The 14,209-nt window shown below is 41.5% G+C and overlaps 1 protein-coding gene across 7 annotated transcripts in view; it reads right to left on the bottom strand.

Annotated features, from left to right (window-relative positions):
* The window catches only part of RYR3 (ryanodine receptor 3), a 565,051-nt gene that overhangs the window by 143,151 nt on the left and 407,691 nt on the right, over positions 1-14,209 (bottom strand). For all 7 annotated transcript variants that reach the window (XR_015135045.1, XR_015135046.1, XM_086322065.1 and 4 more), the window contains exons 39-41: positions 4,586-4,859; positions 2,315-2,429; positions 713-842 (exon numbers count right to left, since the gene is read on the bottom strand). Coding sequence is in view for 5 of the 7 variants with exons in the window: in XM_086322065.1 (XP_086178191.1) it covers positions 713-842; positions 2,315-2,429; positions 4,586-4,859 (519 nt within the window). In the remaining 2 variants the exon portion in view is untranslated. The remainder of the gene's footprint in view (positions 1-712; positions 843-2,314; positions 2,430-4,585; positions 4,860-14,209) is intronic.

The following is a 14,209-nucleotide window of genomic DNA, read 5'->3' as shown; positions in this document are numbered from 1 at the left end:
CTAAGCTTGTTGCTTAGTCCCTAAGTCGTGTCCAACTCTTTTTGCAATCCCATGAGGTTGCATTTGAGAAACAGGAAACCTGAGATTACAGATTTCACGTGCATATAATGTATTTGCGTCTTCCACAAATTCATTTAGTTTACATACAGAAGAGTAAGGCAAGTGCATGCATTGGTTTTCTAGCGGTGGTGTTGGATTTACGCTGTTTGTCCATAGTTGCTCCTGGCCTGTCTGCCTTGCAGCTATGAAAGCACTGGCTGGTTAGCCGATGGGACAGGCATGTAACCTGCGGCCAGCCTGCCAAGAAGGGATTGGATCCATGACCTTGGTCTTATTAGCACTGCTCCCTGGTCCGCTGAATGGGCTGGGAGGTGCTGGATCTCCAGACTACATCCATAATCTCAGGTAGCATTTCATGAACTCCGGGTCCCCAGAGAGAGGAGGCAAAACTGTGTGACTATAAACTGTGCCTAAGCCAAAATGAATCTGTCATCATTACCGTCACCATGGCTGGTTGGCAGCGACTTCTCTCCTTAGGTTGGAGAGCAGAGACATATTACTATTATTTCACATGTTTTGAGACCAGGCAGGATGCCTTCTTCTATTTAAAAATACCATAGCACACATGTGACTTCTTTCCTTTTACTGCCTAAGTGGCCAGCAGGGGAAGGGTAACCCCTGAGCCAACTGCAGAAGTTATAACATGACCTACCTAGGCCAACACTGCTGTTCTCCAACAGGTAACTTAGATGCTCAAACATGGCCTTCTGATTTTGTCGGCTGATTCGACAGAAATAGCACAGGAAGCGGCAACAGCTAGCAACCATCTTTGGAAAGGCAATCTGTAGGGAGAAGTAGAAAGTGTCACGGGGAAGAATCTATCGTGAAGCCTTTCTGAAAAGGCTGACTTCAAAGAGTCTTAGGTTGGAGCCTTCCAAGCTGTGAACAGTTGGGAAAAAGAATTTTCTCCTTGCTTCCGGTTGTTTCCAAGATGTTTTCATAGGAGGGACAGAGAATAGACACCTAAGAAGAGGCTTCTAAAAATATTGAGGGCTAATTATAGCTCCTGAAGTATCTTTCAAAAAAAAAAAAAACAAACAGATGTCATGACAGAATTCTAGTCATCCTCAGATGTCATGTGAAATTGTTCAACCCTACATCAGACCACTGTTTCTGAGTAGGAAGGGAGGGGACAGAAAGGGAGATGGGTGATCACAGAAAATAAGACCTAGCACTGTATCAAACCTGAGTCTTCTGGGTAAAGATCGGCCTCTACTGCTGTAGAAGCCTCAATAGCATCACCCTTTCAGACTGTGAGCCTCCCCCAATTACCTCTGTCCTTGATGGCCACTCTCCTATGTGCTCCTAGAGCATTCATAACATGATTCTTACAATTTAGCACCAAAGTGCCAACTTCCATTACCATCAAAAGTGGTTGGCTTCTCTGCTTAACAAAGTAATTAGCATCTCCAGGGGCTGGCCGCATCTTCTGTTTGATCAATCATGCTCAATAAATGGTGTCAGTGTTAACCTTGGCTCAGGATCCAAGAAAGCCCTTGATTTCCACTTTTAGAATCATGGAACGTGTTCTAGGAAGTTAAGATTCTAAAAGTTAGTCTGTCTGCTTGCTGAGGCACACAGACGTTTGTTCAGAGGTCTTCTGGGGAGGGTCCACTTTCCTGAGAGATCAGAAGGAAGCAAATGAGGAGCAAGGTGAATGGGGCTCCTGTGTTCTTCCTTCACAATGCTCACCTGTCAATATTGGTGGCACTGCTTTCCTAGGACCAGGTACTCTCGAATTTCCAATATTTAAAAACATCCCCTATCTGTTGCCTTAGAACCTCTCTGACTCTGAGAAGGACCTGGACAAGGTGCACTACCTGCTCAGGTGGGCCCTACTGGCACTCCCTGTCCCTTGGCAGCAGGAGCTCCCGGGCCCCTTATGGCGGGGCTGGCTAGGAAATAGACATCGTCAGGAGCTTGGCTCAGACAGGAAACACGTACCCTCCGGTGGGAACAGTGCCAGGATCGTTATTAAAATCCTATTTTCCTTTAGAACTGCCTTCTGACACAGCACCAAACACACCAGGCTCCTAAGTGGAACCCAGAGGAATTCCATCTTGGAAGGAGCAGGACTGCAGAAGAGGATGGGAAGGAGACTGAGCAGCCCAGTGAAATGAGTGAGAACTGTTAACACTGGCTGGGTCCCATCTCCTTGCTCCTCCCCGTACCCTCCCTGGGAAGAATCACTAGGCAGTGGGCACCAGCCACATGCAGGGGTCAAATTCAAGATAAATTCTCCTTGGAGAATTACCTGCAACTTTTCTGCACCCAGCACGTTCACCATCACCTCCATGACGGTCTCGTGCATGCCGAGGACTCTCATGAGGTTGGGGTGCTGGTAAAATACCTTGTTGTTCATTATGTCTCTAGGGTAATCACAGAGAGAAGTCAGCACTTGCTTATTTCAATGCTACAACAATGCAGGGTTGAGAATACACAAATGCACATGAACACATATTTGGGGTGAACTAATGTATGAGTTTGATCCCTGAGTTGGGAAGATCCTCTAGAGAAGGGAATGGCTACCCCCTCCAGTATTTTTGGCTGGAAAATTCCACGGACAGAGGAGCTGAGGAGTCTGGAAGGCTACAGTCCATAGGGTCACAAAGAGTTGGACATGATCGAGGGACTAAAATTTTCACTTCTAATGTACATGCCATCTGCTGGAAAGATGGTCAGAAGGTACTAGGTTGGTGGAATATATGTGGAAGGCCATTTTTAGCTGAAGGAATATCTTATGCTCATTTATTTCTACTTTTTTTCTTTTAAATATTTCCTTCTGATGACATCAAGTAGCTGCCCCTCAGTTGTTTTTTTTTTTTTTTTTTGCTTGTGATAGTTTTGAGATAGCCCAAACCACTGAATTCTCTTCCTCTGTGTATTAAGGGTCTTCTATTTTTTGTTCTCCTGTCCTTATATCTATATCTCTATGTACTTTAGTTATCCAAATGGTAGGGCAGGGTTGTACCCTCTTCTTAAGGCAGTTGTGTATTAGGTGCCAATGATATTCTGGGACAGTAGCACTCAATAAAATGATCAAAATGAAACATAAAAAGAATTACGTTTTTAAGTCATTCGACATAAATTCACATAATAAAGCTGCAGGCAAATCAAAATACAGAGGCAGCCTGCAGCCTGGCTGTGTAATTCCTTGCACGTGGTTCCTCTCAGCCCATATCCCTCTCTCCAGAGGGCTGCAGCTGTTAAAAGGAGACAGCAGTAGGTTTTAGTGGAGCTATGTCTACCACAAGGGCTGGAGAAAGGCTAGTTCTGCAGCTGTTTCCTCTTCCCATAAAAGTCTCTTCACCTCTGTTGTAAGAGTCCTCTTTGAAAATGAATTTAAGGAATGCATGCATCCCCTCGTCCTGCCTCAACTGCCAGCATCCCTGTTCTGGGTCTCAGTGATGCTCCTTTACTTTGCTGGTTTGAGGGTGGTAGGATGACAGTTCCAGCAGCAGGGAGACTATGGTTCTAGTGCCCGATTTTATTCAGGTAAAACTGTGGGTTAGTCAGTGAATGTTTTGGGGGGGCTTTAGGTTTCTCATCTGCAATATATATTACCTAATTAAAGGAAATCTTTTTGATATCTAAAATGCGATCTTTCTTGTGGTATACATATACAATGGAATACTACTCAGCCATAAAAAGATGAAATTTTGCCATTTGCGGCAACATGAATGGACTTGGAGGGCATTTTGCTAAGTGAAATAAGACAGATAAAGACAAACACTGTATGATATCACTTATAAGTGAAATCTAAAAAATACAAGAAACTAGTGAATATAACAAAACAGAAGTAGACTCACAGATACAGACAGCAAACTAGTGGTTATCAGTGGGGAGGAGAGGCTGGGGCAATACAGGGGTAGGGGAATGGGAGGTACAGACTGTTGGGTGTAAGATAGGCTCAAGCATATATTGTACAACACAGGGAATTTAACCAATATTCTGTAATAACTGTAAAAGGGAAGTAACCTTTAAAATTGTTTAAAAATTAAAAATTTAAATTATGAAAACAAAAACAAGCAAATAAAATTCAATCTTTCTAGTGATGTGGCTTCTAAGGAAGATCTACAAGCTACTGTCATGAGGAAACACATTTTGAAGAAATGATGACAATGACTCTACTCCCAAGAAAAGGGAGGAAAAGGGCTATAGTTATTCAAAGGGAAGTTTCAGAAGATTTCCAGTCAAAACCTTAGGTGCTCAAAAAGTCTCTCTCTTGTTGGGTTGAACACACTGTCCCCTCCTTTGAATCTTTTCATTGCTTCCCTGGGACTATTTTTATCAGATTCAAACTAAATATCTGCTTTTTTCCAAGATTCCTTCCTCCTCCTTCTGGCCACGGCCCTTCACCCCAAGTAGCCCACTGTCTGGTCTCTGAGGTTATTGAAGGCGACTGATTTAATGAGCATATAATCTGAAAATGAGTGAAATCAGGATGGGGAACCCAGAGGTTTTTATGTGACTTGATTTCAGAACTGCCTCCTCTGCAAGCTTGCCCTTGATGGGAATGACCCACCCCAGCCCGTTGATCATGAGTAGCTCCTCCTCCTTGCCCATCCTGACGCTGAGCAGGCAGCGAATTTGGCCCAGGGCAGCTAGCAGGCTGATGGTGTCGCTCACGGAGGCCTGGCTGATGGTATAGGTCTTGCGCAGCGCCTGCAGCAGCTCCCCGATGCTGTCGTACTGCCGCCGCAGAAGGTTGAACATCATCCGGACCAGCTCTGCATCCTGGATCTGGTCCTCCTGGGCCCATCGGATCATGGTCTGTGAGATGAGCTCCTTCAGGGTCGCTGGAAGGACAAGGGGAAGCACCAGTACTGTGGCTGTCGAGGCTCAGGAGCACTGCCCACTCTGTCACTTCACTCAGTGATAACGTACAACATCAGCTGGGTAGGGTTAAAAAAATTCTTAAAGGTGGATTATGGCACACAGAGAAGTAGAACGCATACCAAAAGGCAGGTGCATGAGCCATATTATAATAAAAGAATATCTTCAATTTGAACTGAGAAGGCTAAATGTTCTATTTGGATTAAATGGCATTCAGTGATGCTTGAATGATGCTGGACATAGAAGACAAAATAAGATGCCTTCTTGCCATCAGGGTGCTCACAACTTGGTTCTTCACATTTTCATTTTGACTTAAAAGCTACATTTTATCCTTATTTTATAATACAATGAAATACATACTAAGATGGGATTGTGTATAAGTGCCACAGGATACAGTGGGGAGTGATTCTGGATGGACAAAATCATAAGAAGACATTGGGCACTGCCTCTTAGGAGTAAAGCACTATTAAGTGCTAGGATTTCTCTACCATAAACGGCAGCCCACCAGGCTCCCCCATCCCTGGGATTCTCCAGGCAAGAACACTGGAGTGGGTTGCCATTTCCTTCTCCAATGCATGAAAGTGAAAAGTGAAAGTGAAGTCGCTCAGTCGTGTCCGACTCTCAGTGACCCCATGGACGGCAGCCCACCAGGCTCCTCCATCCATGGGATTTTCCAGGCAAGAGTACTGGAGTGGGGTGCCATTGCCTTCTCTGCTACCATAAATACTATCCTCCAAGTATTCTAAAGATACTATCCACCATGAATTGAGTAAGCCATACCACTGATTCAAGAACTCTAAACTATATTTGAGATGACACAAACATAAAAATACACTAGGGGATGGAGAGAAGTAGACTGAGAACCTTCTATTAGGTCAAAAGACTTTGCAACCAGACATCTGACCATCACCCGCTGAACTGATTGTGTTGTCCTGGATCTTTGGCAGGAGTCAGCTGACACTGTGTCAGATGCTTCACAAGCATCAAGGGAGGATCCAGTATGAGTGAATTCAGAACGTATTGGGGCTCGTGCTGGTTGCACAGAAACACCACTGGCTGCACAAGTAAAGGAAAGATGGCTCAAGTGGGAAGCAAACCAGCACTGGGACCTTCACAGGTTGAGCTGAATGGCCCCCACAAAGTGCTGATGGTCACTGGTGTGGGAAGATGACCAAAAGGGAGATGCAAATCTGAGCAGGAGGACAGTGTGATAGGGGATCCTGCCAGAATGTCTGGGAGGCACTGCTCACCCCCCTCTATGTCATGCACATTTCCAGAAGATGCTGTAACACAGGTGAGACACGCTGCTCTTATAACTGCTTCCAAGTCCAGCTCTGCCTGGCACATTCTTGCAAGGTATGGATGGCACCAAGGCCCTTAATTCAGACCAGTGATAAAGGCAGAGCTCAGGGGCTGATGAGGGTTGAGCAGTCCTTCACTGAAAGCACTGGGGATAAACTCAGATGCTTTCAGTAGCCTGTGCCCCGTCTTATAGTTTTCTACCTCTGTGACACTAAATATGGCCGGTGTCTTCTCTACATACGATAACGGCTCATCATAAGGATATGAAAACGGAACTTTGTTACCAAAGCTCCAGAAGAGATCTAGATGTAAAGGATGAATTCAACTTACTTCTGTGTCTATCAACCCTGGGGATATTTTAGGTTTAGACAGGAGACATAAGCTAAAAAACTTAAAAAAAAAAAAAAAAAAGGATACCCAAGGCAGAGAAAAGCACAGTTAAAAGATGTTCCTAAGAGAACTTACTAGGCAGGGATTGCTGACTAACATTTGTTAGGTTAGATAATACCTGAACTTTCTGGGGGAGAAAAGTTATTTACCATCTAAGCCTGGTCTCCTCTCAGGAACTTGTTTCCTCAGCAGTCAAATGTAAAAGTTTCTGTTTCTCCTACTTAATAGTCACACTAATGAATAAAAGCAGGACAAAACCATAGATGTTCTTGTATGCAACATAAGCTTACCCGGTCCTGTATGTACAGTTTCCTCTTAAGCCTGATTTAGGACTGAAAGAATTACAGTTCTCAATACTTACAACCAAATTCATTGCAGAGATAATACACGTGACCACAGTCCCTGCCACACATGAAAAGCAACCATAAGTATTAACCAGCTCAAGGACCATCCTCTTTTCAACAGGGAATTCTACAGAGTCACACTGAAACCATGTAAATATTCCCCTAACCTGTCTTTAGGATTAGTTCAAGATTCTGGTGAGCTCTTAGCCACACACTGACTTACCAATCCAAATCAACATTTATAGCCTAGAGAATGGTTCATTTCAGCACAACACCTCATGAGAGGGCAAATGGGAAAGGAAATAGCTACTTTTTTTTGGAAAGGGCAAGATTTTATTTTTGTATAGTTGATTTACAATATTGTGTTAATTTCTGCTGTATAGCAAAGTGATTCAGTTATGTGTATGTGTGTGTATATATATTACATATATACACACAGTCTTTTAAAAAATTTTCATTTCCATTGTGGTTTATCACAGAATATTGAATACAGTTTCCTGTGCTATACAGGGGACCTTGTTGTCTAATGTGTATGTAATAGGTTTGGATCTGCTAATCCCAAACTCCCAATCCTTCTCCCCCAACCCCTCCCCCTAGACAACCACAAGTCTGCTCCCTATGTCTGTGAGTCCATTTCTGGGAAACAGCTCTTTAGCCTGAAAGGGAAGAACAGGAAATGCCCCATGGGTTCTTTGTCCAGGTCAGCCTTTAACATATATGTGAGGCAATGGGATAAACAATTATCTATGTGTGACCAAGTTAATGCTCAGTTAAAAAATTGTGACCCCCAAGCTCCCAACAGAAAAAGCACCTCATCATCGTGTATCGATAGGCAGATGTAATTCAGTAGAAGGCACAGCATTTAAGACCATTCTTGTTGGACAAGGTTTCAGATTGTGAGACCGAGGTTCAGAAAGTGAGAGAAAGTATAACTATGAGAAGAAAACAAACTGGGGACGGGGGAGAAACATTCTTAAGAGCCCTGAGAAGCACGGTGTACTTTGCGGCCTGACATACGCTGGAGACCTAGCACCCACCAAGCAAACCTAGGCTGAATAATGAATTTTTAAAGGTCTAAACACCTCTGGGACTGAGAAAATGGAGCTTTATACCCCTGGCAGCAATGCTGTTGAAAATTGCTAAGACTTTAATTAGCTCCCACAAACCAGCAACAGAGCAGCATAAATGAACCAGGGTAGAGAGGTTAAAGAGAACACATTTTCTAGAATGTGATAGGTTCTTCATGTAACTGCATATCTGGGGATTAAAATAATTAATGCACATAACCATCTCTGGCATAAACCATGGGCTTAATAAAAGGTAGCTCTTATGCTATCTGTGCCAGTAACTATAAAAGTTTGGTTCACAGCCCCCTGGGATCTCCAAGACCCTTCAGGCAGTTTGCAAGGCCTGTTGTACTTTCATAATACTTCTAAGATGCTATTTGCCCTTTTCATTGTGTGATTAGCTGCACTAATGGTGCAAAAGCAATAGTGGGTAAAACTAGTGGGGCAAAAACAAACAAACAAAAACAAAAGCTGGGTCCTTAGCACAAAATCAAGACAGCAACACCAAACTCTATGCTTTCCTGCTGCATTACCAGACCAATGACCGGTACTGCTTGCATTAGAATGCTCTGAGTGGCATAGAAAGATTATTAATTTTATTAACAACAAACAACTGATGCTGAAGCTGAAACTCTAATACTTTGGCCACCTGACGTGAAGAACTGACTCACTGGAAAAGACCCTGATGCTGGGAAAGACTGAAGGCAGGAGGAGAAGGGGATTACAGAGGATGAGATGGTTGGATGGCATCATCGACTCAATGGACATGAGTTTAAGTAAACTCCGGGAGTTGGTGATGGACAGGGAGACCTGGCGTGCTGCAGTCCATGGGGTGGCAAAGAGTTGGACATGACTGAGTGACTGAACTGAACAACAAATTCCTGAGTATACATATTTCTAAAGCACTTCTGTTGTACAAAGGCCAGTGGTTTTGCTGAGGAAAAACACCTGTGTGATTGTCATGATTGTTGCTAGCTAAACTAGCTGCTTCTTTCTTGGAATGCCACCTTAATTAAGAGAACAACAGACAAACTATGGTTAATCACACTTGAGTAACTGACAGATATTTTCTTAAAAATGAAACAAGCCTGTCACTTCAAGGAAAATAACTCTTAGGACTTGTTGCCAAGTTTAAAATTCAAGCTTTCAAGAGAAAACTAGAATTTTGGAAAAATGTTTTTCTGCCACTGTGAGTTTGATAGCTTCCCAATATTTAAAGACTTTTTTGATTAAGTTGTTGATATTAATGAATGTAACTTAAGAAACAGTTTATAATAAACTGTGTCGACATTTGAAAGCTCTGTATAACTCAGTGAACCAGTCATTTCCCAATGATCAATGTATAATGTTACAAAAAACATCATGGATAAAAGAATCCATTAACAAACGAGATAGACCAATGGATTGTTATATAACCCAATAAAAAAAAGTCTTTACTATTATTTCAAATTCCACATAGCAAATAACTTTTGAGGAACTATTACTTGCTGAGACTTAACATAGTATCAAAAGAATATCCACAATTATCTGAAAAGGCTACCAATAGTAGTCCTTCTCTTTCTAACTATATATCTGTGTGAGGCCAATTCTTTAACCAGACATAAGAATAAAAAAAAAAATCCAGCTATCTTCTAAGTCAGACATAAGAGATTTATAAAAATGCAAAATATCCCGAATCATTTTTTTGAATTATTAAACATTTAGTTGTTTTTCATAGAAGTTATTTATGTAACATGTAATGGGTTTACTCTATTATTATGTATTTAAGTACAGTTAATTTATAATATTATAGTAGTTTCAGGTATCCAATAGACTTATTTGATATTTTTATAGATTATATTTGATTTAAAGTTATAGTGGCTATATTCTCTGTGCTGTACACGATATCACCATAGTTTACTTCTTTTTTTAAAAATATAAATTTATTTATTTTAATTGGAGGCTAATTACTTTACAATATTGCTGGATTTGCCATACATCAACATGAATCTGCCAGTTTATTTCATTCATAATAGTTTGCATCTCTTCCTCCCCTGTCCAATCTTGCCCCTCCCCTCTTTTCTCTCCCCACTGTGCCCAATGCTAATCACTACTTTGTTCTCTAAATCTGTGAGTTTGTTTCAGTTTTGCTATATTCATGTGTTTATTTTTTAGATTCCACACATAGGTGATAAATACACTGGGCTTGTCTTTCTCTGACTTATTTCATTAAGCATAAGTGGGTTTCTTATTTTTCAATGAATTAACAAATATTTAAAAAATCTCAGTTTTAAAATCTATTTTAGTTTCACTTGTGTAATATAATAGATACAATCCTCATAAACTAAGGCATATTGGGATCCTTGCTAAGTTTTAAGAGCGTAAAGGGGCCTCAAGGCTGAAATTTAGAGGATCACTGTCTCTATAATAGGGTCTACCTTAGGGGATGGCTGTTACTGGAAGGCAAATCATTCCCTTTGGCTAAGATAAACCCTGTTCCGTTGGACTGTGATTCTAATCAAGTGGTTGAGACCAGAACCTTGAAAACTGTGCCTTAGGAAGCTTTCTCTGTTTCTGGATGAGAGGTAAATTAAATGAGCATAAAGAGAGTAAGACAGCTCACGTGAGAAATAAAGTGAAGATTAAAGAATCATTATTTTGAAAATTGAATCCTGGCCCATTATTCATTCATTACCAAAGGGCTCCCCACCAGCCTGAAGGGCCCTAAGCTTCCCTCTTTCATTTGGGTTGAAGATGAGTCACCTTGGGAGCAAGGAGGGAGCCAGGTATCTTTGACACCGAGGCAGCCAGGCCTTCTGCAGCCTGCTCTGCAGCCTGCTTTGCAGCCAGTACAGTGAGGCACAGAGCAAAGGAGGGCTGCAGGCTGTAGAGGGAAGCACTAATTTTCTGCCCCTGACATTTGGTGACCCTTCAGCAAAGACTTTATTTTCAGTAACACCTGAAACCAGGGTGGTCTGCTCTAGAAGGGATTGCTCTGGAGGTCATGTGTAACCACGCCTCAGGACACACCTCACTCATCCATTTCTGCCTGTCCTCATCTTAGTAGGTGAATTACCTCCAGTTATGTCACCCCTAAGTTAGCTTATCAACTGAATGACATTTTCTGTTACATGTCCAATACTGAATAAAGTACTCTATATGAAACTATTTCAAGACACAGTTACTACCCACAGCAGCCTAGCTGGGAAAACTAAATATGTAAATAAAGTGTAAAATAATGGGTAAAACTGTATTTGCCCAGGACATTTAGAAACGAGACCATTTATAAGAAGGTACAACTTCCATTATAATACACATGCCCAAAAGAAATCAGAGAAGAGAAATGATCAGATCTTCCTCTCTTACTTTTCCTCTTAATGATGAGTCCTTTTTCTGAAGTTCTTTATATTCTAGAATAAGTCCATATTGCTGCTGCTGTTTAGTCACTAAGTCCTGTCTGACTCTTGTGACCCCAGGGTCTGTAGCCCACCAGGCTCTTCTCTCCATGGTATTTCCCAGGCAAGAATACTGGAATGGGGAGCCATTCCTTTCTCCAGGGGATCTTCCTGACCCAGGGATTGAACCTGCCTTTCCTGCTTGGCAGGTGGATTCTTTACCACTGAGCCACAGGGGAAGCTGTAGGTCCACACTGCATGGAGAGTAAAGAAGCAAGGAGGAAAAAATTCTATCATGAATTTATCTCCCAAGGAAGATATGAAATGATCTGAGAGAAAACACATTCCGATGGTTTGCAATGCCATTTCCTTTCAAAAGATAATTTACACAAGTAGTTCATGTAGTAAATACTTATTTTGTTGTTGTTGTTGTTGTTCTGGTATCAATGGGAAAGTGCTGACAATTTTGGAAGGATTTTCAGAAAAGCCAATGGAGATGATTCTCAAGAATACTTAAATCTCTTTCTTAAGCAGAGACAGATACAACTAAATACTGATTTCATTTCTGCTGTTTTTCTAAGTTCACCTTTGGAAACGCTGCCCTTTCATGACTGAGAACACTTTGGTGTTCACAAGAAAAACATCTCTAAGTCTGGGAGTCTGTTTCTGTACTTAGAGAATGAGCTTAGGGTTACCGCAGGGGAAGGGTTGGGGAAGGGATAGCCTGTTTGGGATTGACAAGTATATACACTGCTATATTTAAAATAGATAAACAAACACCTACTGTATAGCTCAGGGAACTCTGCTCAATATTCTGTAAAAACTTACATGGGATAAGAGTCTGAAAAGAATAGATACTTGTGTATGTATGACTGAATTATTTTTCTGTACAGTTGAAACTAACATAACATGGTTAATCAATTGAAGATAAAATTGTTAAAACTACAAAAAAAAAAAAGAGAGAGAGAGAGAGAGAGAGAAAAGAAACACACCTCCTGAAGGGGATGAGGCTCTAGGCAAAACATAAAAGTGAGGCGACGAGGTCAATCTGCCATTTGCCTTCATGATTGGCCCCTCTTACTGTCTCCCACACGTGCACAGACGTCCAGCTGCTCCACTTAGAACCCCCCCACCATGTGATGAAGTTGCTTCCACAGTCTTGGTTGCAATCGTAGGATTTTTATCCACCGATTTACCTTTTCCAAGAAGGCCTTGTTAAGTGCACTGAATGGTTCAGCTCATGGGATTTTAAAAAAGCTATAGTGCTTTTTTTCAAAAAGGAAAAAGAAAGAAAGATACGGAACCAAGCTCTTGTTTTTCTGATGGGAAATAAAATCAGCTCCTATGAAACAGAATGCCTTTGGGAAGCTAGATGTATACGCGTGGTTTCCTTGATGATTATAAATGGCTTCGTTTATGAAATTATTAACTTTCTGACTCACACTCCACCGTTGTAATTAGTGTAATTAGGGATAGTCACATTCAGGCAATTATATCAAGTATATGATCTAGAAGCCACATTTTAAATGATTGCTCAGGTTAACTCAGAGTGGAAATATTTCTAAGGCACTGTATTATTTAGGGAGACTTGATGACTGAAAGATAGTCTAAAAGAAAAACAGCTACTTCACTACTCGATTTCTCGACTAGTCAGATAGATACTCCATATAAGAGAAAGTATTAGAGTGTCTTCAAATTAGACCTAGGTTTAATATATTAGTGTTGGAGCCCAGTATTTATTTGTAGGTTTCTTATTTCCTTCCACTTGTCACTTTATAACTAGCTATGGAACCTCAGAATCTCAAGTCCATTATTCTGTGAAACTTGCAAGAAATTTCTCTAGGGAGTCACCCATCATCCTTGATATAACTCTTTCCTAAATGGTCAAATTAGCAGCTTTGCAGTGCCAACTATAATAAGAGAAAGGTCATTTATTCTCAAGGTACAGGTTTAAATTTTTAGGCTTCAGAGGTCTGGAAAGAATCTTTTCATCCCTAAATTTAGACCACAGTCCAACTGGCCATCAAGCAATGAGGTGCATGCTTAATATCAAAGAGCAGATGTTGGTCACTGGCAAAGCAAATCCCAACATCTTACAGATTCCCAAGCCTAGGCTGCTGTGACATTTCTTTGAGTGTGCTCCTAAATCTGGGTCAGTTTGGAAGAAAAAGTATTCTGATTACATTGTGGAGAAGGAGCGAACAAAACTGCACTGTACTTAAACTTAGAAAGCAATTTATAATGCTCACACTTACAATGGGAAAAGAAAAATAATTATGTACCTCTTAATTACGTAGACTTATATTTAAATTCTAGGTGATTAAAAGTCAGCTTGTGGTATGCCGTAAATGCTCTGGAGGCATAACAGGTGGTAGATCAATTTCAAGTAGGAAGAACAAGTGTATTTCAACCTCTGCTTTCTTCCTCCCTGAGGTAGGCCGAATAAGGCCCCTCCACCCCACCGCCAAGATGTTCAGCTCTGAATTCTTAGAACCTGTGACCATGTTGCCTGATATGTCAAAGATGCTTTGTAGATGTGATTACATTAAGGATCTTGAGATGGGAAGACTATCCTGGGTTATCTGGGTGGGCTCAATGTAATCACAAAGGTCCTTATAAGAGGGAGGCAGGAGGGTTGAGAGTCAGAGAAGGACCTGTGATGACAGAAGCAGAGGTTGGACTGGCACCTCTGCTGGGGGGCCACTAGTTAAAAATACAGGCAGCCTTTCAAAGTTGGGAAAGGCAAGAAATGGATTCTCCCCAGAACTGTAATGCTACTAATTCATTTTAAACTTACGACCTCTAGAGCTGGGTGGTAATGAATTTGTGCTGTTTT

Source organism: Bos grunniens, chromosome 10, assembly GCF_055505025.1.
Source record: "Bos grunniens cultivar Pamir isolate PY7600 chromosome 10, Bosgru_T2T1.0, whole genome shotgun sequence".
Classification (NCBI taxonomy): Eukaryota; Metazoa; Chordata; class Mammalia; order Artiodactyla; family Bovidae; genus Bos; species Bos grunniens.
Note: the sequence above shows the minus strand (reverse complement) of the source record. Positions and strands in the feature narration are given on the sequence as shown.